The sequence below is a fragment of the Chenopodium quinoa genome, unplaced genomic scaffold (assembly GCF_001683475.1).
Source record: "Chenopodium quinoa cultivar QQ74 unplaced genomic scaffold, ASM168347v1, whole genome shotgun sequence".
Lineage (NCBI taxonomy): Eukaryota > Viridiplantae > Streptophyta > Magnoliopsida > Caryophyllales > Amaranthaceae > Chenopodium > Chenopodium quinoa.
The window spans coordinates 1,585,495-1,610,363 of record NW_018745569.1 but is presented as its reverse complement, the minus strand read 5'-3'; the positions used below and the strand labels follow the sequence as shown (position 1 = coordinate 1,610,363).

General features: G+C 36.2%; 2 protein-coding genes across 2 annotated transcripts; both read right to left on the bottom strand.

The window, feature by feature from the left end:
* Positions 1-22,204: 22,204 nt before the first annotated feature.
* LOC110716376 lies at positions 22,205-22,780 on the bottom strand. The gene has a single exon (XM_021894989.1). The coding sequence runs from the start codon at positions 22,778-22,780 to the stop codon at positions 22,205-22,207; it is 576 nt and encodes a 191-aa protein (XP_021750681.1).
* Positions 22,781-23,501: 721 nt separating this feature from the next.
* LOC110716375 lies at positions 23,502-24,491 on the bottom strand. Its single transcript, XM_021894988.1, has one exon. It carries the CDS (start codon positions 24,489-24,491, stop codon positions 23,502-23,504), a length of 990 nt encoding a protein of 329 aa, XP_021750680.1.
* Positions 24,492-24,869: the final 378 nt, after the last annotated feature.

Genomic DNA, 24,869 nt, shown 5'->3' with positions numbered 1-24,869 from the left:
CTAGCCCAATTAATTTCGTGACTTTAAGTCCTAAATTCTAGTATTTCGTGCCTTTCAAATGGTCCAAATAATCATGTTTTCGTGCCTAGTTAGTAGCCCAAACCATTTTTGTGGCCTTACTTAATCACTAAACCCTAATTCAAAGCCTGATTTGTTGCAACGTTCTAAAGAATGGAGTAGCCCAAAAATTTAATTTCTTATTTTGGTCTGATTCTTGCTCCATTAGATTGGTCTTGGAAAGAGCTTTCCAACGGTATCTTATAATCTCAATTCCGAGTTGTATGGACAGAGTTATGGCCAAAATACTAAAAGCGGTCCAAAATGCTGAAAAAGCCCATTACGGGTTAAACTAATTACGAGCCCTAAATAAGTTCGGCCATTAGGTTTCTTAAACCTAATTGGGCACTTATTTTGAGTGATCTCCAAGGTATTCCATTTTAAGGATTTAGTTTGTATTATTTTCTTGAAAATAATCTTGAAATTAATATGGATTACAGATTTTATCCAAACCGCAAGTTCTACAAATCTTAAAATGTTTTATCAATTTTATTTTTCTTTGGCCGAAAATAATGATGGCCATGTGATATGGTTGGATTGTTCAAATTTATTCCAAGATTCATTAAATAAATAATTCTTTTAATTAAAGAAAAATATTCCTAATATTTATCTTTCTATGAATTTTGGAATTTTGATCATTTAACAAATTTTATTTTCTTTGGCCAAAAATAATCTCATGTGGCCGGTTGACATGAGAATTAAAAAGATAATTATTTCTTTGCTTTATTTTATTAAAAATAATAATTCCTAATTATTATTTTTTTTGTAAATTTTGATCGTCGGATTTATTAAAATATTTCAAGACTCGATCACAACCCTTGGATTTAGGTTAGCCATGAATGATAATTGATGGCCGAGTATTAATATTTTGAGGCTCAAATTAATTAAAATTCTTTTATTATTTTTAAAGAAAATAATTTCACAGAATTTATCCTTTGTAAACTGTTTAAACCGTTGGATTTAATCTAAATTGATCACAGACCATTGAACTTATTTAATTATTGCCAGTCACTTATTTATTTATATTCCGAATTATTTTAAATGGTTTTAATGTATTTTTATAATTATATATTCTTAATAATTATTAAAATCAATAATTACGGATCGTTAGATTTACAGTGCTCATTTTACAGCCATTGATCATTTCAACCGAGCATTTTCATTGGCTACTTCATTTATTTAGCTCTATCATTTCCATGCCATTTTCCCCTATAAATACCCATCAATTTCCCCTCACTCAACACACAACGAATACCCAAAATACTCTAGAGTTTGTATTGACGAACTCTCTCATTCCTCTCTTCTTCTGTAGTCTTCGAATTCCCTTAGGAATCCCTCACCTCACGCACCAAAATAGGCCTTAGATAAGCTCTTTAGCCACGCCAAAAACACCCTTAGCCACACCACAAATACATTCGTTTATTTCCTCACACTGCCGCACATTTCTAGCACTCAAACAGCACCATTCGCAGCGTGTTTCTTAGAAACCGCTGCCTATTCCCTTTTTACAGCAGACTGTCGTTGCTGCTTAGAGCAATTGGCAGCGATCCTTTCAGCAAACAACCGCTGCTAATCCTTCCTTCATCATAGCGCCTGCTTGGTGCACACTTTGCAATCAAAATCCATTGTCACGGGCACTTAGACTGAGACGAGAAAGGTTTAGCCTGAGGGTCTCGAAACTTAAATCTTTTATTTAAATAATTAGAATAATTTAAATATTATTTATTCTTCTCTTGTCATTACTAACGGTTTCTTTGCGGTGTGTTTTTTTTAGCCATAAAGCAGTGCATTCAAGGTGCCTTTTTCATCCCTCTCTTTGATCTATGATTGATAGGAGCATGCTAGGCTTTATGCGTTGATTTGTAGTATCATTGATAACTTGCTATTTGATACGATTTTAGGGTGTTTTGAACCTAGTTTACTTGATATAAATTGCGTTTTGGTTCATTTTTACTCTATTATTATGCAATTTTTGTGTATCCTATGCTTCACGGGTTGTTGGTGTTTTTGTTGAGATTCTAGGTTCAAAAGAACGACCAAATGGAGCCCATGGATACAAAGCCGAGGTTAGAAGCAAGAAGATGGATGAAAGAAGCCAAGGAAAGGAGCATTATAGAAGAAAAGATGAAAAAAAGGGGTTTAGAAGACCCTGCACGGCTGTGCCAGACCTTGCACGTCCGTGCAGGAGGTTCCAGAAAGCTTCAGCAAGCTGCCAAGGCCTGCACGTCCGTGCCAAATCTGGCACGACCGTGCAGAAGAGGGTGCACGACCGTGCCAGACTTTGCACGTCCGTGCAGAAGTGCTCCAGAAACTCAGAACATTCTGCCAAGGCCTGCATGGACGTGCCAAATTAAGCACGTCCGTGCAGATGTAGCTGCACGTCCGTGCCAATATCTGCACGTCCGTGCGGAACTGCTCGATTCTTAGCAGTACGTTCTGCCTCAATTCTGCCCCCTCTGCACGTTCGTGCCAAACTTGGCACGGCCGTGCTTAGCCTTGCACGGCCGTGCCAAATCTGGCACGTCCGTGCAGACCTGCAGTCGAACTCCTTCCTTGTTTTCTCCGTCCTTTTTATTTGGGGGTCATATAAATACCCCTTTAGAGCTCATTTGTGGGGGGAGGCAGTTTTTCAGAGTTTTTCTCTTAGTTTGTAGTCTTAGAACATTAAATTCTCAAATCATTAGTTAGTTCTCAATTATTAGCTTGGAATTATTCAAATTCAATCATTGTAGAAGACAAAATCCACCATTGTTGCTCACCTTGAAGCTTCATAGTAACCATTTCTTACTCATCTTTTCTACTTCTCTTTACTTTGTTGTTAATTATTTGCTAGTTCTTGCATGTTTTGGATTGTTAATTAGCTTAATCCTTAGTTTGAATTTGTTCATGAATTGCTTGAAATCTTTAATTGCTTTAACCCCCATGGATTGTGAGTAGTCTAAATTCTAGGGTTTGGGCAAAACCCTCAATGTAGTCACTAATTACTTGTTGTATGTGCTAATTTGGTTGTTGTGGGATGTTAATTAGTTGAGCTTAAGTGGTTTAATTGCTTAGTTCTTGTATATGGCCATTGCTAGAACTATTTATCCAAGCTTTCTCAACGAAGGATCGAGAGATGAACTTGAGTTAGCTCCCTTATGCTTGATTGACCCGAAATGCCATGAGAATAGGGATTACCGGTCAAGGGAATGTTTATGTCATCGTGATTATGCTTTAACACTTGTTTTATGCTATGTAACCACGAGAGTAGGTCGTATTCATGATTCAAGTAATCCCTCTAGCTTGAGAGAGTAGTTGGGTGCTTTAGATGACTTCCCCTAATTTATCCCATTAATTTACCTTGATTGTTGCATGCTAATTGTGATTTGTGATGAAGTTGAGTGGTATAACCCAAGCCCTAGATTCCTCTTAATATTGTTAACCTCCTCTTAGCTTAGTTGAATTGTGTTAGAAGAAGTCACTAAAAACCAACCCAATTTAGAATTCGTTTAGCTTATTTAAACGGTAGTACTCGGTGGTTGATTCAACGCCTCTCTTGGGTTCGACCCTTTCTTACCCTTACTATTGTTAGTGAGACCAAGATAGGAATTATTATCTTTGGTAGGCTCGACGACGGCCTATCAAGTTTTGGCGCCGTTGCCGGGGAGGCAAAGTCACATTGAATGTATTATTGTTGAATGAGACTAGATGTGTGTATATGTATAGTAGTTTTCTTACCTTAATTTTTGTTTATGTGTGTTTAACTTGCGATAGTCATTGCTAACGTTTTTCTTAGCTTTGTTTGACTTTGCATGACACGAAAGAGTAAGCAATCACCGCTTATTCCCGTTGATCCAGAGCTAAATAGGACTTTGAGAAACGTGAGGAGACTCTTGCAAGGCACACCCGAGTTTTCCATTGTATATTCGGATTCCGATCCGGAAGAGGTTTTTGGAACTAACGAAAAAGATAACATGGGAGAGAATCCTCCTCAACCATTGTTAAGAGACTATGACCACCCCAACGCATTCCAACTTCGGAGTGGCATACGTCTTCCCACCACAAATGCAAACAACTTTGAACTTTCACCTCAACTCATCCGTATGATTCAAAGCGATCAATTCGGAGGTAGTCCTTATGAGTGTCCTTTTGCTCATTTGGACAACTTTCTTGAATTGTGTACAACTATCAAGCAAAACAACATTTCGGAAGAGTTTATTCGGATGCACATGTTTCAATTCTCCCTTCGAGACAAAGCAAAGCATTGGTTGAGAATGGTTGAAGAGGGATCGTTGAGTACTTGGGATGAGGTGACTAGAGCTTTTCTTGGGAAGTATTGCCCTCCCGAGAAAACCGCTGAATTAAGACGGAAGATCACAAACTTCAACCAAGAGGTTGATGAAACTTTGAGTGAAGCATGGGAGCGGTTCAAAGATTATACTAGAGCATGCCCTCACCACGGTTTCACCTCATGGATCATAGTGCAAAGCTTCTATGATGGTCTTACTCCTACCTCAAGGGCCAACCTTGATTCGGGAGCCGGAGGTAGCCTTAAAAAGCTATCGGTTGACGAGGCCTACAAAATGATTGAGGAATAAGCATTATGCTTATGGAGGTGATAAAAGGCAAGGTCAACCCAAGAAGGGCGGTAAGCATGATCTTGAAGCAATAGATCTTATTGCTTCAAAGGTTGATATGTTAGCTCGAAAGCTAGATCAAGTGAACAATGTGCCCGGTAGCTCCTCCCCACAAGTCATGTCTTGTGAGACTTGTGGAGGAAATGACCACTTGGCATCCTATTGCAACACTACAACGGAGCATGTGGCTTCACTTGGTAGGAATGATCCTTACTCCCAAACTTTTAACCAAGGTTGGAAACAACATCCAAATTTTGGGTGGAAACAACCCAATCAAGCTCCCCCTCCTCAAAACAATTACAACCAAGCTCCTCCTTACAATCAACCCCCTCCACAACAACAAGCTCCCTATCGCCACCCCAATCAAAGAGACAATGTCCAACAAAGACCCCAATACAATCAAGCCCCTCCTCCTCCAAAATCCAACATTGAATCCGTTTTGGAAACCTTCATGACCCAACAAATCAAGATCAATGGGGAAGTTAGTAGCTCAATTCAACAACTCCAAGCACACAATAAGATGATTGAAAGTCAATTATCTCAAATTGCACAACAAGTTGGGTGCACCTCTAACCCCGGTGGTCAATTTCCAAGCACAACGGTAATGAATCCAAAAGAGCAAGCAAAATCAATCACCTTGATTATGGAAGGGGGGTATGAAACTCCAATTATGAGAGAAAATGTTGCCAAAAAGGGAGATGAGGGAGATAGTTGGGTAGATGAAAGTGAGTTTGAAAATGAAGTGAGTGAGGAGGCGAGAGGAAGGTCAAAAATGAGTGATGAGGGTGCCTCAAAGAGAGATGAGGGAGATGTGAAGAGTCAAGCTCCATTGAGAGCATATGAGCCTCATATTCCATTCCCTCATAGAATGATAGAGAAGAAGCTAAATGAGAAACTTTCTAAGTTCCTTGATGAAATGGAAGGACTTCAATCAAACATTCCACTTCTCCATGCTTTGTCTCAAATGCCTACATATGCAAAGTTTTTTGAAAAATATTCTTTCTAACAAGAGTAGGCTTGAGGAGAGTGATTCTATCTCTCTTCCAACGGAGATAAGTGCTATTCCTCAAAATGAGCTTCCCGAGAAGTTTGGTGACCCCGGTAGTTTTGCTATACCAGTTAAGGTTGGAGATCTTGAATCAACAAATGCTTTGTGTGATCTTGGGGCTAGTGTTAGCCTTATGCCTCTCTCTATGGCAAAAAGATTAAATCTTGGGGAGATTAGCCCCACCAAAATGTCAATCCAACTAGCCGACCGCTCGGTTAAAGTCCCATTGGGAGTCTTGAAGGATATCCCAATTCAAGTGGGGAAGGTTCTTGTGCCTTGTGATTTTGTAATCATGGAGATGGATGAGGATTTCAAAATTCCTCTCATATTGGGTAGGCCCTTTTTGAAAACCGCGGGTGTTAATATTGACATGAAACAAGGGCGGCTTACCTTACATGTTGGGCATGAAAGAATCTCTTTCTCATTTCCGGAAACGTTGAATGACCCCATGGTTAAACAAGTTCATCGGGTTGATGTTTTGGTTAATATTTTGAAAGAAGACATGGAGGAGTCACAAGATGAATCGACTCATGCTCCGGAGGTGAAAAAGCAAGAGAGGGCCAAGAAGAAAAAGAAAAACAAGATCAAGTTGATAGGCAAGATGTTTGGTTGCATTTCTAGTGATGATAGCAATGTGATTATTTTGCCTAAGGAAAATGGCAAGTGTGTGGGAACAATGAGATGGGTCAAAAAGGTGTGCCTTGACCCTCCCTAATTTTGGATAGCGCAATGTCGTCAAGCTAGTGACGTTAAAGAAGCGCTTCCGGGAGGCAACCCGAATACTTTTGTAGTGGATTAACTTAAAAAAAAAAAGAAGAAAAGAAAAAAAAAAGAAAAAAACAAAAGAAAAAAAAAAAACAGCACAAAGTGCATGTCTTCCAACAACAACCAACAGGAACAAAGGTACCAAGGAGGTTCAAGCGTCGAAGAAGACCCGATCCTTGAGTTAGTCTTCTTTCTCCTTTTTTTTTTATGAGCTTTTATTGCTTAACATTGAGGACAATGTTTATGATAACTTGGGGGGAGTCATTTGCATGCCTTCTTGACATGTTGGTTTGTTTGGTTGCGTTTGTTTTGGTTGTTTCATTTCCCTAATATCCAAGGCCCTTAATCCAATTTAGCTTCCTTGAAATCCAAACCTCTTGTCATGTGAATATTAGTGTTCCCTCTCTAGTTAGTAATGTGAATATTTTCGCTTTCTCTTCAAAAAAAAATGATGAAAAAATTGAAAAATGAAAAAAAATTCCCAAGGTTGAGACTCAAATGACAATGCTTATATGTTTTTCTTGCTTGACTCTTGAGCGATGAGTACTAGTTCTCTTAGAAGGGTGTATGCAAGAGATGGGGTCATTTAGAGGTCTATTAATCTTGATTGCATTAGTGTATATGAAATGAAAGTCAATGAATGCTCAATTGCACACCCAGTATAGGATATTGTCTAATTCGCTCAAGTAGGTTATGTTTGAATTGAATTGCGGTCCCTTGTGCCCTTAATGTGCCTCCTTTCCTCCCCGAAATGAAACTCTATTAGGGAATTGGTTATACTTGTATTATGTGTAATAAGTGGCATAATAAGCCACACGTTTCGAATAAAGAAAGAGCCGCTCACAGTTAAAAGAGGCGAGGGCAATAATGTAAAAAAAAATGAGAAAAAAAAATAAAAAAAATAAATAGAAAAGAAGGGAGAACAAAAAAAAAACTCCCCCAAAAATTCTCAAAATTTTGATTTTCTTTTCTTTAGAGGTCAACTTGTGGATGCCTCCCACACATTGTCGAATTTGTTGCTTATTGTTTCTTGTGAAATTCCCGAGTTAGAGTGTAATTAAGGGGCCTTGGGTGTGCATTTTGGGAGGTGGACTAGCATTTTGAGATTTTATAACCGAAAGAGGGCTCATTACAACTTTGGAATATCTAGGTGTGCTCTAATGAACTAGTAAAAGGTCTAAAGAAGTATCCTAGTGCAATCTTGCTTAGTCCTCCTCTTTACCCCCAACTCATGTGCACATTTGTATGATTGGTAATTCTTGAAAGTCGCTCATTTGTCTTGCTTGCGATTTATATCTCGATGAGTTGACTTGGGTGATAATAACATCAGAACTTGTGTAGTTTGATAGTTTTGTTGTGGTCTGCGTGAGTTGTGGGGCAAACTCATTGGAAACCCTCACGAGATAAAAACTCGTCCTCTAAGGCGACATAGAGGTTTAAATTGCTTCTCACTTGTGCTAAAAGTGATGATGGTTGTCACCATGCGGATTTGTTTATGTATGCTTCCCCTTTGTTGCCTCTCCTTGGATTGATGATTAGCAATTTGTTTTCCTCCTTTGGTTTGACATTTTTGTTTTGCTCGAGGACGAGCAAAAGCTTAGCTTGGGGGGATTTGATAACTTGCTATTTGATACGATTTTAGGGTGTTTTGAACCTAGTTTACTTGATATAAATTGCGTTTTGGTTCATTTTTTACTCTATTATTATGCAATTTTTGTGTATCCTATGCTTCACGGGTTGTTGGTGTTTTTGTTGAGATTCTAGGTTCAAAAGAACGACCAAATGGAGCCCATGGATACAAAGCCGAGGTTAGAAGCAAGAAGATGGATGAAAGAAGCCAAGGAAAGGAGCATTATAGAAGAAAAGATGAAAAAAAGGGGTTTAGAAGACCCTGCACGGCTGTGCCAGACCTTGCACGTCCGTGCAGGAGGTTCCAGAAAGCTTCAGCAAGCTGCCAAGGCCTGCACGTCCGTGCCAAATCTGGCACGACCGTGCAGAAGAGGGTGCACGACCGTGCCAGACTTTGCACGTCCGTGCAGAAGTGCTCCAGAAACTCAGAACATTCTGCCAAGGCCTGCATGGACGTGCCAAATTAAGCACGTCCGTGCAGATGTAGCTGCACGTCCGTGCCAATATCTGCACGTCCGTGCGGAACTGCTCGATTCTTAGCAGTACGTTCTGCCTCAATTCTGCCCCCTCTGCACGTTCGTGCCAAACTTGGCACGGCCGTGCTTAGCCTTGCACGGCCGTGCCAAATCTGGCACGTCCGTGCAGACCTGCAGTCGAACTCCTTCCTTGTTTTCTCCGTCCTTTTTATTTGGGGGTCATATAAATACCCCTTTAGAGCTCATTTGTGGGGGGAGGCAGTTTTTCAGAGTTTTTCTCTTAGTTTGTAGTCTTAGAACATTAAATTCTCAAATCATTAGTTAGTTCTCAATTATTAGCTTGGAATTATTCAAATTCAATCATTGTAGAAGACAAAATCCACCATTGTTGCTCACCTTGAAGCTTCATAGTAACCATTTCTTACTCATCTTTTCTACTTCTCTTTACTTTGTTGTTAATTATTTGCTAGTTCTTGCATGTTTTGGATTGTTAATTAGCTTAATCCTTAGTTTGAATTTGTTCATGAATTGCTTGAAATCTTTAATTGCTTTAACCCCCATGGATTGTGAGTAGTCTAAATTCTAGGGTTTGGGCAAAACCTCAATGTAGTCACTAATTACTTGTTGTATGTGCTAATTTGGTTGTTGTGGGATGTTAATTAGTTGAGCTTAAGTGGTTTAATTGCTTAGTTCTTGTATATGGCCATTGCTAGAACTATTTATCCAAGCTTTCTCAACGAAGGATCGAGAGATGAACTTGAGTTAGCTCCCTTATGCTTGATTGACCCGAAATGCCATGAGAATAGGGATTACCGGTCAAGGGAATGTTTATGTCATCGTGATTATGCTTTAACACTTGTTTTATGCTATGTAACCACGAGAGTAGGTCGTATTCATGATTCAAGTAATCCCTCTAGCTTGAGAGAGTAGTTGGGTGCTTTAGATGACTTCCCCTAATTTATCCCATTAATTTACCTTGATTGTTGCATGCTAATTGTGATTTGTGATGAAGTTGAGTGGTATAACCCAAGCCCTAGATTCCTCTTAATATTGTTAACCTCCTCTTAGCTTAGTTGAATTGTGTTAGAAGAAGTCACTAAAAACCAACCCAATTTAGAATTCGTTTAGCTTATTTAAACGGTAGTACTCGGTGGTTGATTCAACGCCTCTCTTGGGTTCGACCCTTTCTTACCCTTACTATTGTTAGTGAGACCAAGATAGGAATTATTATCTTGGTAGGCTCGACGACGGCCTATCAATCATGCTGTTAGGTTTTACAATAAATGCAATCAAGCAAAAACTTTAAAATCGTGTGGGACAAAACCTAAAATTATAAATACAATTACAATGTAATGTAATTAACAAACACAACTATGGTGTTCCAATCAAGTATTATAATCTAAGAAATTACAGAAATTTCTAAAGAAAACACTAATGAGAAGGTTAATTACAGTTGCCTAAACTCCAAGCCGAAGAACCACACATGAACATGAGAATCGTAATGCCCCTTGAGACTATGACCTTGATACACTGTCAAAGGCGTATGAATACTTTCCTAAAGGAATTAATTTCCCCCACACGGTGCATGGGTTATTCCGGAAATTTCCTTTGAGATACAATTGACAGCCCTTTTCGTTCTTAGCACAAAGAATCGAAACAAAGATGAATAGATTCACAAATTTGGAATGATTGTAAGATTTTTCTCACAAAAGTTTACAAGGTTTTTGAGAGAAAATTGTAGAAAATACTTATGGAGAGAACCACTAATTTTTCTGTCTATATCCCAATATGAAATCAAGCCTTTTAAGAAAGACTTAAACCGACAGAATTTCGCGAAAACCGACTGGCGCGGGCGCTCCACCAGGGGGCGCGGGTGTCCCTCGAAGTGGAGCGGGCGCGCCTCTCCTGAACTTGCGAAATTCAACAAGGAAGGCGGAGTGGTACGCGGTTTAGGCGCGACCACAGGCGCGGGCGCGCCACCAGACGCGCGGCCGCGCAAACTACAGCCTTCCAAATATCCAAATTCTAGTGAGGTCCGCGCTTTAGGCGCGACCTCAGCGCGGCCGCGCATACCTAGCGCGGGCGCTGCTCATGGCTCGCGAACGCGCAACCATCAACACTCTAAATATTCCAACACATGCTAGGGTTTTCATTGATTTACAGCATGCTGTTTATTTAGTTTAATATGCGAATACCTATTAATTATGCGTATGATGTATATGCCTCTTATTTATGCGTGATATGATGTGCCTGGAGCATATTTTTAGCATGTTGCTTGTGATTACAGAAAGGTTTATGCAAGAATGATAACATATGCAGTAGGTTTATGCAAGTATATGTTATGTGTAGTTACAGCATGTTTACAGTGTGCGTTATGCGTAGTTACAGCATGTTTACAGTGTGTTATGCGTGTTGACAGCATGTTTGCAGTGCATATTTTGTGTGTTTACAGCATGTTTTATCATATTGAATTGCTTTATTGCTTTCGATATAACTCGTTGAAATGCTCTTTGCCTCACGCCAATCTTATTTTGATACATCCTTAATTGATATTGGCACACCTCCAAGTGAAAAGAGCATAAAAATTGTGTTAACACAAATTAAAGGGTGTACCAAAAACTACTCTTGATATGCCAAAATTATTTACTGCTTATTAAGACTAGATACATGTTATACATTGAGTTTGACTTGAATTTTGTGTAAAAAACATGCTATCAAAACAATTGGTGTCGTAAAACATTAGTGTATGTTTGTTATATGTTTTTTACATTATTTTGTACTTGTATGTTTAATTGTCACCAACTTGCTTAATTAATCAAATTATATAAATGACTTCAATCAAAGAATAAGACCTAATTATAATTTAGGTTTTTTTAAAAAAAAATCATTTTCATCGCTTTAATATTGTAATAAATAAAATGAGAAAATAAATCAATCTATTTATTATTTTAATGTGGTATTCATGAACCCCAAATAATCTTATCTCATAATGCCACATAAGTAACCATGTAATTTCATAAAAAAATGAACTAAGTTAATTAGTCAACAATTTATAGCTACTTACCAATCTAACTAGCTAGGTAAATAAACAAAGTAATGTTCATTCAATATCTATCAAATTAAGCAATAAGATAATTTCAGTATAATAAAAGATTACAATAGAGAATAATTACATATAATTATAATTTTTGATATGTAATATTGTGTGAATGTTCATTATGCCGATTAGTAATATTATAAAATATTCTAGATTGTATTGGAAACCCTAATCCTCTTATGTGTACCCTCAAATATAATTATATAAAATAAGACTGATGATTTATTCTCACCCTAATTTCTCTCCTATTATTTTGAGGTAGGGCAAGCCGGGCAACCACGTTAATCAAAGAAGAAGCAACTACATTTATTTTCTATTTTCTCTTAGAACATATTACTACCCCTGTCACCCTACAAACCTATTTTTTCAATTTATATGAGTATAAAAAATTAGAAACAGACATGTAAATATGTGACTGAGGGAGTACCATTTATAAAAATCGGTCCAAATTATATGATCATACAATAATGCCGTATATAGGGGTACATGGTGCATTTTTTTAATTCTCATGAGTACACGCACAAAACACTTTCCAAACTAAAAACAACTCATACTCCGTAATACAATACAATTTGAAAGACAAAATACTACCTTCAGTTATAATTATGTGCAACTTTGGGGTATTTTTTGTGAAATATAAAATATTCCAAAGTTGCACATAATAATTACCGGAGGTAGTAAATTATTTATAATTTGACTAATATTATTAACAAAAACAAAAATCAAAAAACAAAAAACCAATCAACTATAATTTTACTTTTATTTTTTAATTAAACCCCTATTGCTTCTGCAGTTCTTCCAATAAATACTTTATGGCTGATTTAGAAAAAAAATTATGGTCAATCGCATAAAGTAATATGTAGCTCTATTGTTCACATGCATACTATCCTATAATTTTCTAAGCAATTAGTAATAGATTTTGTCCTAAAATTTGGAGGATAGATAAGAATTATTTGGATAGGTAGTAGGATCTTTATCTAAGAAATGAGTTATAGGAAGAAAAGGAGAAAATTAATTGAAAACTATTTGATAACTCCACCTTGATGAGTTTGATAAATATGTATGATGGAAGTCAAACAGGAAGTTTAAGTATGAGGCCCAATTTATTTTGTTTACTTGATTAAGTCCAATACTACATTTCATTATTTTATTGGGCTAACCTTGTTATTCTTATTTGATTAAATATTGGGCTAAGCTATATATGGGTTGTGCATTGATATGCTATACAAATCCACTGACTTTATTTCTATAGTATAATGCATGTGCTCTCCAAAGTTTTCTCATGCAAATTGGACATGTGTTGAAGTTTTTGTGCAAGTGTTGAATGAGTTTTGTGGCAAGTATTGTATGCATTCTTTTTTGCTGAATAACGTGTATGTGATGAATTTTAGTCAAAGACTTTTTCATAACATATTTCATATAATTCTATCTTAAAATTGGTTACTTAATTTCTATCAACTACTTTGATGAAATTGTGTTTACCGAATAAACAGGTAATTTTGAATGATAATTTTTGTAATTCAAATTTTTGTATTAATCTTTTATTCAAAGTTGGTTAGAATAAATTAATTGTATTTATCTATTGTTATTAGGATAATTTATTTTTGATCTCATCTTCTTTTACTTCTAACTGTGCATTTTAGATTATTTTGAGTTTGTTGGACAGATTGCATATTTTGAGGAACAATAATATTTGCTGAAGTTTTGAAAATTGAAAAACACCGTTTGAAGTTTTCCTGAAGAATAACTCAAAAGAGTTGAACGTTATTCAAGAAACAAGAACGGTTATTTTGTTCTACTTTTCTATAAAAGGGTTAAAGACATATGCAAAATGAGATATGAGCTTTCAATTGGAAAATCAAGAGAAAGAAGATAATTTTAAAGAGCTATAATTTTCTCATAGATTACATACTTATCATCCTTGAGAGAAAAATATTTGAGTGTTCACTTGTGCAAATTATTGAAAAAATCTTGAGTGTAACACTTCGGAGTAAAGTCTATAATACTCGAAGTTGTGATTGAGTGTTAGTCTTTTATTTCTAGGAATTGAGTGAGTAAAGTGTAGTGAGGAAGTGCTACGTAAAGGAAGATAGTGAGATCTTCTAAGGACTTTGGTGCTCTAAAGGAAGAAATAAAAGAAGGATTAAATCCTACGGGTTGGACAACCCATAGGCGGAGACGTAGGCACATTTGCCGAACTTCATAACAATTTCTTGTCTCTATTTAATTTTCTGTCATTTGTTATTGCTTTACATTTTGAAAATTTGTTCTCGTATCTAATACTTACTGCCTCATAGTCAAGGTCGTTTTATAGTCTTTTGAAACGTATTTTAAGACCTTGAGATATAAAACTTGAATCAGTAATTCCGCCTTTGAAACTGATCTCAAGGCCTTGAAATTCTGTAGTTTTCACGAAAAACGTTCATACTCTATTCAACCCCCCCCCTTCTAGAGTATTACTTGTGTTTATTCCATTACCATTGTGATCCTTCGTTTGGTATCAGAGCGTTTCAGGTTTCACGCAAGGATTTAACAGTCCGTGAAGATGAATACAATTGGTGATGGAGGCTTTGCTCAAGGACGTTCCGCAAATCGTGCCCCTCTCTTTTGTGGCAATAACTTTGCCCATTGGAGATCTCTCATGCAAATGTTCATCATAGATCAAGACATGGAGCTGTGGGAGATCGTTAAGAAAGGACCGAAGGTGCCCACAAAAACAAATTCCTCTGGTGCAACAGTGCCAAAGGATGAAAGCGAGTTCAATCAAACGGACCTTGAAAGTGTAGCCAAAAATTACCGTGCCATGAACTTGATGTACTGTGGACTCGATGCTAATGAGTTTAACAGGGTGTCCTCTTGCAAAAGTGCCAAGGAGATATGGGACAAACTCGTTGTCACATATGAAGGAACCAGTCAAGTCAAGGAAACTAAAATCAATATTTTCCTTCGACAATATGAACTCTTTAAAATGCTGCCTAATGAGACTATAAAAGAGATGTTTACAAGGTTTACCCAAATCATAAATAACCTTGACTCTCTTGGAAAGTATTTTTCAAATGAGGAGAAAGTTAGAAAAATTCTTAGGTGTCTCCCAAAAACAAAGTAGGTACCCAAAGTCACTGCCATAGAAGAAGCGCAAGATCTAAGGACCTTGCCACTTGATGACCTCCATGGGAAACTCATTACCCATGAGATGTCACTGAATGAAGACGATGAAGAGCCTGCCTCATCCACTAAGGGGCTAGCTCTCAAATCCAAGAAGGTAGAAGAATCAACGGAAGAAAGTGATGATTCCGATGATGAAGAAGATGATGAAGATCCATTTGCCCTCCTTTCAAGAAGCCTTACCAAAATCCTCCAGATGAAGAAGAAGTTTGCCAAAGGAAGGAACAGTGGACGATTCAACAATCAGCAAGAGAAAAGCAAAGGAAGATCATTCAATAATCCCAAATGCTACGAATGTGGTGATGGAAGTCATCTCATAAAAGATTGTCCTTTGAGAAAGAAACCAAAATCTTTCAAAAAGGACAGCAAGAAGAAGGCGATGATGGCCTCTTGGAGTGAGTCAGATTCAAGTGACTCAGACGAAGAAGACCAGAACAACCTTTTCTTAATGGCAGAAGATGATACCTCAAAAGAAGAACATCTTAAGGAATTGTAAATAATTTAATATCCAGTCCTTCTAATGTTCATTCTGATTTCTTGTATAATATGATTGTAAATGAGGAAAGCTTGGTACAAGAGTCAAAAATTTTAAAAGAAAAACTCAGTAAGCAAATAGATATTACTGAGAGTTTAATTAAAGAGTTTTCAGATTTCAAAGAAACTCATTTAGCTTTTGAAACCAAGGTCAAAGAATCTGAAATTTCCTTTGAGAATCAGATCAAGACCTTGAAAATGGAAAACAATACCTTAAAAAGAAAACTTACGTCTTTAAATTTTCAAAACGACACTCTTGAAAAAGAGAAAAACAAACTTTCTGAAAGGTGTTCAAATCAGCATGTTATATTAAATAAATTCACCAATTCAGAAATTGATTTTGAAAAAATGTTGGATAAAACTCAATCAACTAGAGATAAAACTGGTCTTGGTTTTAATCAACATTTAAATAAAAAGAAACCTACTGTTTTTGTAAAAGCTAAAGGAAGTATAAATGGTCCAACTTGTTTTTACTGTTGTAAAAAAGGTCATACCAAGCTTACCTGTCCATTTAGAAGAAAAGATCCTCATATTATCAAGAATACTTTTCCCTATTTTACTCGAGGCCAAATCAAGCAAATTTGGGTTGTTAAGGGTACTAGACCACCTAACATGGTCCATCCTGACTATAACTCAAAATTTGTTGTTTGGTCTAGAAAGGTTTGATGATTTGTTATTTTTCAGGATAACTTGAAAAAGAAAGACTATAGGTGGATCTTAGACAATGGATGTTCTCGCCACATGAGTGGGAATCCTGCCTTATTCTCGAAAATTGAAAACAATTTATGTGGAACCATTACTCTTGGAGACAAAAAGAAATGCAACATCGTCGGCATTGGTAAGATTGGAGATGATACATCGAATTCAATTGATGACGTATATCTAGTTGATGCCTAAAATACAACCTCCTAAGCATTTCTCAACTATGCGACAAAGGTAACGAGGTAACTTTTAATAATGAGAAATGTGAAGTAAGAAGTAAGGATGGTAAGATTATTTTAACTGCTCCTAGAAGTAATGATGTTTATGCTTTTAATTCCAATTTTGTTGAAAATCCCAGTCTGAAGTGTCTCAAGGCCTTGACTGAGGATTCAAGGCTTTGGCACAGAAGACTCGGTCATATTAACATGCATACTTTGAAAAAGCTTTCAGCACAGAATTTGGTACGTGGGTTGCCTGATCTAAATTTCAAGCATAAAGAGTTATGCAAAGCTTGTGCTAGAGGTAAACAAACGAGATCATCATTCAAACCAAAAAAGGTTGTAAGTACTTCTAAACCTCTTGAGCTTCTACACATAGATTTATGTGGTCCTATGCGTGTCAAATCTCCCAAAGGTAATAGATACATTCTTGTTGTTATTGATGATTTTTCAAGATTTACTTGGGTTTCATTTTTAAAAGAAAAATCTGATGCTTTGTTGGAATTTTCAAAAATTTGCAAAGAAGTTCAAACACCGAAAAACCTACATGTGGTTGATGTAAGAAGTGATCATGGTAGAGAATTTGATCAACAGAATTTTGAAAACTTTTGTGCAAAATATGGTATTTCTCATAATTTTTCTGCTCCTAGAACGCCTCAACATAACGGAGTTGTGGAACGCAAGAACCGTACTCTAGAGGATATGTCTAGAACAATGCTTTTAGAAAATGGGTTACCTAAATCGTTTTGGGCAGAAGCTGTAAACACAACAAACTATGTTTTAAATCGCTGCTTAATTCGTCCTATTTTAAAGAAAACCCCTTATGGATTATTCAAAGGGAGAAAACCCAATATCTCTTATCCTTTTGGATGCACTTGTTTTGTGCACAATAATGGTAAAGATAATCTTGGGAAATTTGATGCACGTAGTGATGAAGCAATTTTACTCGGTTATGCTCTTAACTCAAAAGCTTATAGAGTTTATAATAAACGTACTAAATTAGTAGAGGAAAGTATTCATGTAATTTTTGATGAAACCGAGAATGGTACTTTGAGTGATTGTTTTACAGGTTTAAAGTTGAATAAATGTGAAGAAGCAGGTACAGATGATGATAGTGATGATGGTTCTTCTGAAATTCCTAGGAATCCTACAAGAAATATTCAAGAACCTATGCAAACTACAGACGAACTAAATCAGACACCTGCTTCTCCATCTCAAAGCCTTGAAACCACATCTCAAGACCTTGAATCTGAACCAGAAACAAGTCAAACTTCATCTCAAGGCCTTGAAACTGTACTGCACGAACAAACATCCTCTCCCTTACTAATGCGTAGGAAGTTTAAGCATGCTTCATCTCATCCTATTGATACAATCATTTCTGACCCAAATGCTGGAGTTCAAACCAGATCAAACCTCAAATCACTTTGTGCCTTTCATGCTTTTGTTTCCCTTGTTGAGCCAAAAAATGTCAAAGAAGCTTTGCTTGAGCCGGATTGGATTATTGCAATGCAAAGTGAGTTAAATGAATTTGAAAGAAACAAATCTGGAATCTTACTCCAAGGCCAAAGGACAAGTCAGTAATTGGAACAAGATGAGTTTTCAGAAATAAGTTGGATGAAAATGGTAAGATTTTTCGCAACAAAGCAAGGTTAGTAGCCCAAGGCTATAACCAAGAGGAAGGTATTGATTACGAAGAAACTTTTGCTCCTGTTGCTCGTATTGAATCTATTAGAATTTTGCTTGTTTTTTCTTCTTTTATGCGTATTAAATTGTTTCAAATGGATGTTAAATGTGCGTTTTTAAATGGTTATTTAAAGGAGGAAGTTTATGTTGAACAACCTCCTGATTTCGAAAATGATTCTTTTCCTGATCATGTTTTTAAACTTGATAAAGCTTTATACGGTTTGAAACAAGCCCCAAGGGCTTGGTATGAGCGTTTATCAAAATATCTTTTGGAAAACGGTTTTCAAAGAGGTCAAGTTGACAAAACACTTTTTGTTAAAATCAAGTCAAATGACTTATTGATTGTTCAAATATATGTTGATGATATTTTGTTCGGTGCTACTAACGATTCTCTTTGCAAGGAATTTTCAGATATTATGTGCAAAGAATTTCAAATGAGTCTTATGGGTGAACTTACATTTTTCCTTGGCTTACAAATTAAGCAAGATAGAAAAGGTTTATTAATCAAGGCACATATACTCGTGAGCTTCTAAAGAAGCCAAAACACCTATGAGTTCAACCTTGTCTTTAGACAAAGACGAGAATGGTAAGTCAGTAAACCAAAAGGAGTATAGAGGTATGATCGGATCTCTACTTTACTTAACTGCAAGTCGCCCTAATATTATGTTTAGTGTATGTATGTGTGCTAGATTTCAAGCAAATCCAAAAGAGTCACACTTAACTGCTGTTAAAAGAATTTTGAGGTACCTAAATGGAACCAAAGATTTCAGTCTTTGGTATCCCAAAAATAGCAACTTTGAGCTTGTTGGATATTCTGATCCTGACTTTGCAGGATATAAAGTGGATAGAAAAAGTACTTCCGGTTGCTGTCAATTTTTAGGTTCTTCACTTATTAGTTGGCACTCTAAGAAGCAGAATTTTGTGGCTTTGTCTACTGCCGAAGCACAATACATTGCAACCGGTGCTTGTTGTTCCCAAATTTTATGGATATCTCAACAACTCAAAGACCTTGGCATAAACTATTCAGGTATTCCTTTAAAGTTTGATAATACTAGTGCTATCTCAATTGCTAAAAATCCTGTACAGCATTCACGCACTAAGCACATTGATGTTCGACATCACTTTTTACGAGAACATGTTGAAAAAGGTGATATCTCTATTTCTTTTATCCCTACAAACTTTCAAGTTGCTGATATTTTTACTAAGCCTTTGAGTGAAGATAGATTTAACTTTATACGGCTTGAATTGGGGATGTTAATAAAGATGCAACTTCCTAGGGGGAGCAAAGGTATGTTATTTACTGCTTTATTTGGTGTGTATGTATAATGAGCTCTTTATTTTAAGGGAACTATATTTCAAAGCCTTGAAATATACCTGCTCAAAATTAATAATATTGGAATATTAATATTTGGTAATTATTCTTGTGGATAATTATTAAATATCTTTTAAATTTTTTTTGAATTTAATTTTTTTTAAAGGTATCTTTTATGCTTAAACCGTCACTTTGTTATCTTTAAATTTTTTTTATCATTTTTTTAAAAGATATCTTTTCAATGATTCAAAATATTTTTATTTACTTAAATAATTTAACAATTTTTGCTTCAACCGTCACTTTTGGATTTCAAAGATATTTTTTGGGTATATATTTAAACCACATCACTACTTTCTCTTTCTAGCCATCACCTCATTGCTTTCTCTCTCTCTACTGATTTTTTTTTCTCCTCCTCTACACTCTTTCTCTCTTTCTCTTTCTATCTCTTCTTCCACTCATTAATTCCCTCTTCTTTCACTCCTTTCACACGCCACTTTTCAACTTCTCTGATTTTCCTTCTTCCCAATTTCCCACTTTTCAATCCTTATTTATTTCTTTTTACTTTTCCCAATTTCACTCATCTCTTTCTTCTTTTTTCACACATCTTCACTTCACTTTTCTGATTATCACTCATCCTCCTCTCATCCCTCTTCTCAATTACCCTTTCATTCTTTCAAAGCTTCCCAAAATGGCTCCCAAAAGAAAGATGGTCACTCGATAAAAAAAGTGTGCTCGGGAAAAGCTTAAGAAAGTCCCTCAAGTTCCTGAGTCAGAACCATCTCAATCGAACTCTTCATCTACTCCTATTGATGATTCAACTCCCGTCCCGGCTCAAACAAGTCATGTTGAGGTATCTTCTTTACTACCACTCTCTTGGTTTATTTCTCAAACAATTTATGGAAAGTGGAAAGATGGGTATCATTCTAGAAAGCTCTGTTTTTGTGAGCCAATTGATACAACTTTAATTGAGTCCGAAACTTTGAATTGCTTTACATTGTTCAAAAATTCATCGCTTTACAAATTAGCTTCTATTTCTGATTTTGCATTTCCTCGTCTCACTCGACTATTCTATATCAACATGACTGTTCACAAATCAAAGGGTGATATTCTATTAGAAACCATTGTCAAAGGAAAACCAATCTCTCTTGATAGTACCACTCTTGCCAATATACTCGGTACTTCCCCAGATTTCTCACGAGATTCATACCCTTCTCGTTCTGAATGCATTTCGAAGGCAAGGAAGCAATTTATTGCTTCTGAGTCTTCCTCCTCTCGTCAACTCACTCACTCCTCCCTCAAGCTTGAACCCAAAATTATCTTCACTTATTTGGTTCGCTGCATTTTACCCCGTTCAAACTCAAGGGAATTGGCCTACAGTTTCAGAACCTACCATTCTCACAGTAGAGGAATATGGGGTAGTGAAGCGATACAGGGATCAAGAGGAGAAGCGAGTGGCAGCAATGGAGAAAGACTCTATAATGGCATATGGAAAAAGGCGCTATGCACGGAAGGCCAAGGGTTCTGCTCGTAACTCCTTTTGGTACAGGAATTGATATTTGTTGTTTTTACAAACTATGATTTTAATCTGGGTCTGCAATCCTAATACTTTTTAAAACTTTTTTTATTATTCCAACATTAGAGCATGTGCAATGGAGGGGATTCATGAATCCCCTTAATTCTTCTCTCTCATTCTCTCCTTTTGACACATCATTTCTCTTTCTTCCACATCATTTTCCACTATCTCCATCTTCTTCCTCTTCCTCTTTCTTTATTTTTTTCCCACAACAAAGGGGATTCATGAATCCCCTTCCTTTCTATTTATGCCCCACCAACTTCTATTTTAGATATTTGTAAATTTAATATGACAAATTATTATAACTAGATTAATGACAATTTTAATATAATACAAAAATGTACAATTAATGATAATTTAAAATGCATAATTAGTAAGTAGAACGGTTGACATGCATATAAAATAGTTAAAAAGGAACGTTGCAATACATTATGTAAAAAGACAATTCATGAAATTCGGAAACACAAAAATACATTAAAAGCCGATAATTGAAAAACGAGAAACTAAATCATAAATACGTTTTATTTTTAAGGTGAGTTGACAAAAGTGTTCCCAAACCTAGCCATATATGTTCTAGCAAATCATTCTTCAAAGATGTATTAATTTGTTTATCACGAAGATTTTCTCGTGTAGCCATTATTGTAGCTAAATTTTTATCTTTATAACGCCCGTGGATAACGGTGAAAGTTGTTGCTCCTCTCCTTGATGATCCTGCTAGATTCTCAGGTTGTTCGCTGGAAAATTCCGTTGGATCCCAATAATTCATGTAATTTTCGCGCTCGTCTTCTACAACCATATTGTGCATGATAATACACGACATCACAATTTTCCATAGCATTTCGACACTCCATGCCAAAGCCGGATGTCTAATTATTGCAAATCGAGCTTGTAGCACACCAAATGCACGCTCAACATCTTTTTCTAATACTCTCTTGTTTGATTGTAAACAACTTCTGTTTAGGGGTTTGTGGGGAGGTAATATCGGAAATAAATGTTGCCCATTTTGGATAAATCCCATCTGTGAGATAATATCCTTGGTTATAGGTATTTCCATTCACAGTAAAATTAACTTGTGGAGCTCGACCATTTAAAATATCGTCAAAGACGGGAGAACGTTGAAGAACGTTTATATCGTTTCATGTCCCTGGCATGCCAAAAAAGGCATGCCAAATCCATAAATCCCAAGAAACAACAGCTTCTAAGATCACCGTCGCCGTTTTAGATCTTCCTTGATACATTCCTTTCCATCCAGCTGGACAATTTTTCCACTCCCAATGCATGCAATCGATGCTCCCCATCATGCCAGGAAAACCCCTTTCTTCCCCTTGTTTAAGGAGACGAACAAGATCTTCGGCGTTTTGGCTTCCGCAGGTATTCTGTTGAGAATTCACGAATCACTCCATCAACAAAGTGTATAAGACATTCTCTTGCCGTACTTGCCCCAAGTTTTAGATACTCATCAATTTGATCAGCTGGGCAACCATATGCTAACATTCTCATTGCTGCGGTGCATTTTTGAATTCCAGAAGCACCCAGTCGCATTGTGGCATCTGGATGTTGTTGAAAAAATCTATCAGTTGCACTCAACGTATTCACTATCTTCATGAATAGAGGTTTTCGCATACGAAACCTACGTCGAAACTTTTCATCGCCGTATAATGGATGGTCACTAAAGTAGTCTGTAACTAACCGATCATGTGCTCCTTCACGATCTCTTGGAACGATCCACCTTGACATATTTTCACGTCGTGAACCATGAACTTCTTGTTCTTCTACATCGGTGTTAACAACATGTCTTACTGTATCCTCTATCACTTGTTGTTGTCGATTTTCCTCAATAAAATCTAACAACATGGAATCGTATATTTCATCACTAGAAGTAGAAGAACTAGAATCAAAATTCATTTTACAATTTTTTGATAATATTTTTATAAAACTGAATGTTAGTATTTGTATGACAATGATAGAATTATATGTGAATGAAACTGGTCAATATATAGACAATATGATCCACATGAACTAAGTAATAATGCAAGAGAATATTTTGGTAACACATTTCAAAATTTGAATTATGATATGTATGTCAGAAGATTAGATTTTTGCATGACAATAATCTATATCTTTGTAGAGATATGTATGGCTTTACAGAAAAGTTGACATATGAAGTAGATGTATCAATGCATGAAGTGACTACACACTGAATTTTGTTTTTTTTGTTTTTTACCACTCCTAATAATAATAATTACAAATTATTAATAATAATAATAATAATAATAATAATAACAGCCATAATAATAGTAATTATAATAGTAACTATTACAATATGATTAAACATATATTAAAAACATTAAAAAAAATAAAAACTAATACATTAAAAAAATTAAAATAAATTCAGAAATAAATAAGACATTAAAAAAAACTAATACATTAAAAACATGAAATAAATAAAACATTAAAATAACATATAAGAAGAACAACTTCATAAGAACCTATTACTAAATTCCTCTCTAAGCTTCTTGTACATTTCTACCTCAAATTCATCAAGGTTAGGTTTCATCATCAACATATTTAACATTTTGAACTTCATCTCCTCTTCCTTTTGCCTTTTCCTTTCTTCATCTCGCTCTCATATTAAGGCCATCATTCGTTCTCCTTGGTCATACCTCTTGTCACTACATTCTGCAAGAGTTGTATTGAACGAATTAAGGTTTATAGATGAAGACGAAGAACCAGATTCCATTGCTAGTCTCTTCGTCTTTTTTATGCCATCTGGTCGAGTTCGTGGTTTTCCACCTTCAACAGTTGGTGATTCTGGTTCAGATCGTTTTGCACTTCCTCCGCTTTCAGCAGGTAATTGCATGACCTCGTTCGGATCCCATTTTAGAAAAGTTTGCATAACTTCAAAACAATGTTGTAAATGGAAATGTTTACCTTTGTTCGCCATTGCAAAAGCATTGTGTGCACGTTTTTCAACATCTGCATCTAATTGTCCACTCTTCGGATGTCGTATCTCGTAACTGTATACCTCTACCCACTTGTTCACATTCGAATTAATGTGATCCCAACGTTGTTGTAAGGACTTAGTATTCCTCGTCTTCTGGAGCTCATCAGGATTTGCAAGCCGTGCTTGTTCGTACAATTTACAAGCTGCAGCCCAAAATCCAGCCTTAGTCCTTTTTGTATTTTTTGTAACATTTCCCCCGGCGTTGATGTAAGCCGAAACAAGTGCGTTATCCTCTGCTACACTCCATGAATTCCTCGGCATAGTCTCTCCAACGACAACATCATCAAGATCCTCTAGATGTTGTGCTTCTCGTACCTCTTCAGTTGGAGTTGCGTTCGTGCTACCATCTCCTCCCGGAGAATGGTCCATAGGTTGGGTAAAATGTTGAGACATGGGAAATAATGGACTATGTTGAGAAAAATGTTGGTGAAATTGGGTTGTATCATTTGGATTCATTGGTCTTGGTTGATTACCAAACCATTGTAAGGCAGCTTGAAATTGAGGATTATTGAGGATATTTGGATCAAAAGGAGGATTATTTGAATTATTTTGAGAGTTTGGAATATTTTGAAAATTCAAATTTCTTCTTAAATTTGGATTATTTCGATCCATATTGAAAGATAAAATGTAATGACTTAAATTGAATATGAGTGATATTAATAGGAAAAAGAGAGAAAATATGGAGAAAATGAAGATTTTGAAAATATGGCAAATTTAGGTTCATTTTATAGAGAAAAAAAAAATATAACCGTTGGTGTTTTTTTTTTTTAAAATAAGTTACCGTTTTTTTTTTATTACCGTTTGAAAAATTATGGATGTTGTAAATATCAACCAATGAGAAAGCAACAAATGTCAGCAAAACCAACAAACAAGTGGGCCCCTGCCAGCCCAAACGGCCAGCAGGAGTGTGCCACGTCGTTGCTGCTGGTCCAACTTTTTTTTTAATCTTTTTTTTTTCTTTTTGTTTTTTTCCCCACCTTTTCCAATCCC

What these genes read in the sequence shown, in the direction of transcription:
- LOC110716376 (XM_021894989.1), bottom strand. Translation starts at nt 22,780, where the DNA reads ATGAATTTTGATTCTAGTTCTTCTACTTCTAGTGATGAAATATACGAT.
- LOC110716375 (XM_021894988.1), bottom strand. Translation starts at nt 24,491, where the DNA reads ATGGATCGAAATAATCCAAATTTAAGAAGAAATTTGAATTTTCAAAAT.